This window comes from Chlorella variabilis (genome assembly GCF_000147415.1).
Source record: "Chlorella variabilis unplaced genomic scaffold CHLNCscaffold_36, whole genome shotgun sequence".
In the NCBI taxonomy this organism is placed as follows: domain Eukaryota; kingdom Viridiplantae; phylum Chlorophyta; class Trebouxiophyceae; order Chlorellales; family Chlorellaceae; genus Chlorella; species Chlorella variabilis.
The window spans coordinates 199,107-200,579 of record NW_005435052.1 but is presented as its reverse complement, the minus strand read 5'-3'; the positions used below and the strand labels follow the sequence as shown (position 1 = coordinate 200,579).

General features: G+C 67.6%; 1 protein-coding gene across 1 annotated transcript in view; it reads left to right on the top strand.

The window, feature by feature from the left end:
• Positions 1-156: 156 nt before the first annotated feature.
• Positions 157-1,473, top strand: part of CHLNCDRAFT_141629 (hypothetical protein) — a gene marked incomplete at both ends in the record, with an annotated part of 3,914 nt that continues 2,597 nt past the window's right edge. Inside the window, 4 exons of the mRNA XM_005843019.1 lie at positions 157-393; positions 615-663; positions 812-873; positions 1,069-1,170. Coding sequence (XP_005843081.1) covers positions 157-393; positions 615-663; positions 812-873; positions 1,069-1,170 — 450 coding nt within the window. The remainder of the gene's footprint in view (positions 394-614; positions 664-811; positions 874-1,068; positions 1,171-1,473) is intronic.

Below are 1,473 nucleotides of genomic sequence, written 5' to 3'. Positions count from 1 at the left end.
ATACATGTACCTCCCCACCCACCCCGAACCAGGCTGCACGCACACCCTACTGACCCGTATGTATGTTATGCACTCCTCCCAACCGACACCACCCGATGCAGTCTCCTCCTGTCCCCCCTTGCTGCCGCAGTGGTGCATGTGGTGGACGCGGTGCTCATGCCCGCCCGCACCCTCCAGCAAGTGCTGCCCTACTCTGTGGCCGTCGCCGGCCTCCAGCCGCCATCGGCGTTTGTCCCCGCCGCCGCGCCCCCTGGCGCCGCTCCCGGCGCCGCCAGAGCGGCAGCGGTACCGGCAGAAGCTGCCGGGCAGCCGACGTGCTTCCCCTCCATCGCCGCCGCCATCGACGGCACCCCGCAGCTCTCCATTCTGCGCACCCTTGTGGAAGTGTCAGGGGTGAGTGCCCCGAGGCAGCTTCCAGGGCTGGGGGAAGCTGCGAGCAGGCCCAGGCAGCAGCAGTTGCCGCTGGCAGGCTGAAGGACGACTGTGGCTGGTGCAGCCCGTCGCGCCGCCCTGCCACCAGTCAGCTGAGCTGGTTCAGGGCTCTGTATACCCAGCATGCAGCTGGTGGTACTACTGTGGTACTGCTTGCCTTCTCCATCCGGTACTGCCTGCAGTGGAACTTCCTCAACCCCGCCCAGAACGTGACCCTGTTTGCCGTGGGCGGTGCGTGCCTGTTGTGGTGGCAGCGCCCGCTCACCTTCCCGGCAGCTGCCTGCCGGCATCGGCTGGCAGCAGCCTTCTGGCTCTGCCTGTGGGACCCATGCTGTTTGTGCTCTGCCGGCTGCCACGTTGGCGCCCCCCTTGCCTGCAGACGCCGCCCAGCAGCTGGCCATCGCTGGATACTTCGAGCCGGGGCGGGAGGAGCTGCAGCAGGTGCCGCATGGTACTGCATTGTACCGCACGGTATTGTGACATGCATTGCTGCTGGCAGCGCTGACAAGTGGTCTCTATTACTTCTTGAAGCAACCTGCCCCCACTGTTTCTTGTTTCCAAGTGTTTCAGCTGCGAAGCTACAGGCCTCCGGTTGCAACGCAAGCAAACCCTCCTGCGCCTGCGCCTGCGCTGCAGCTGCTGGGGGAGGTGGCGCGCGACACGCGCCTGCTGCACGCCAGCCTGGCATACGCCATCGCGGTGGGGGCGGGCGGGCTGAGCCTGGCAGACCTGCACCAGGTGCGGCGGCGCCCGCTGCGTGGCACAGTGGCGCCCGTCCACCTCCCCGCCCGCCCCAGCCTGCCTGCTTGCCTGCATGCCTGCCACCTGCCTGCATGCCTGTTTGCCTGCGCTCCCGGCCCCGCCTGCCAGCCTGCCAGCCAGCCGGCCTGGCCAGCCAGCAGACCGGCATGCCCCACTCCTGCCCCTGCTGCCACTCCTGCCCCTGCTGCCACACACCTCAACCCGCCGCACAGATGGTGGGCGAGGATCTGCCCACCCTGTTTGACAGCCACTACATCTCCATCCAACCTGGGGAGGAGG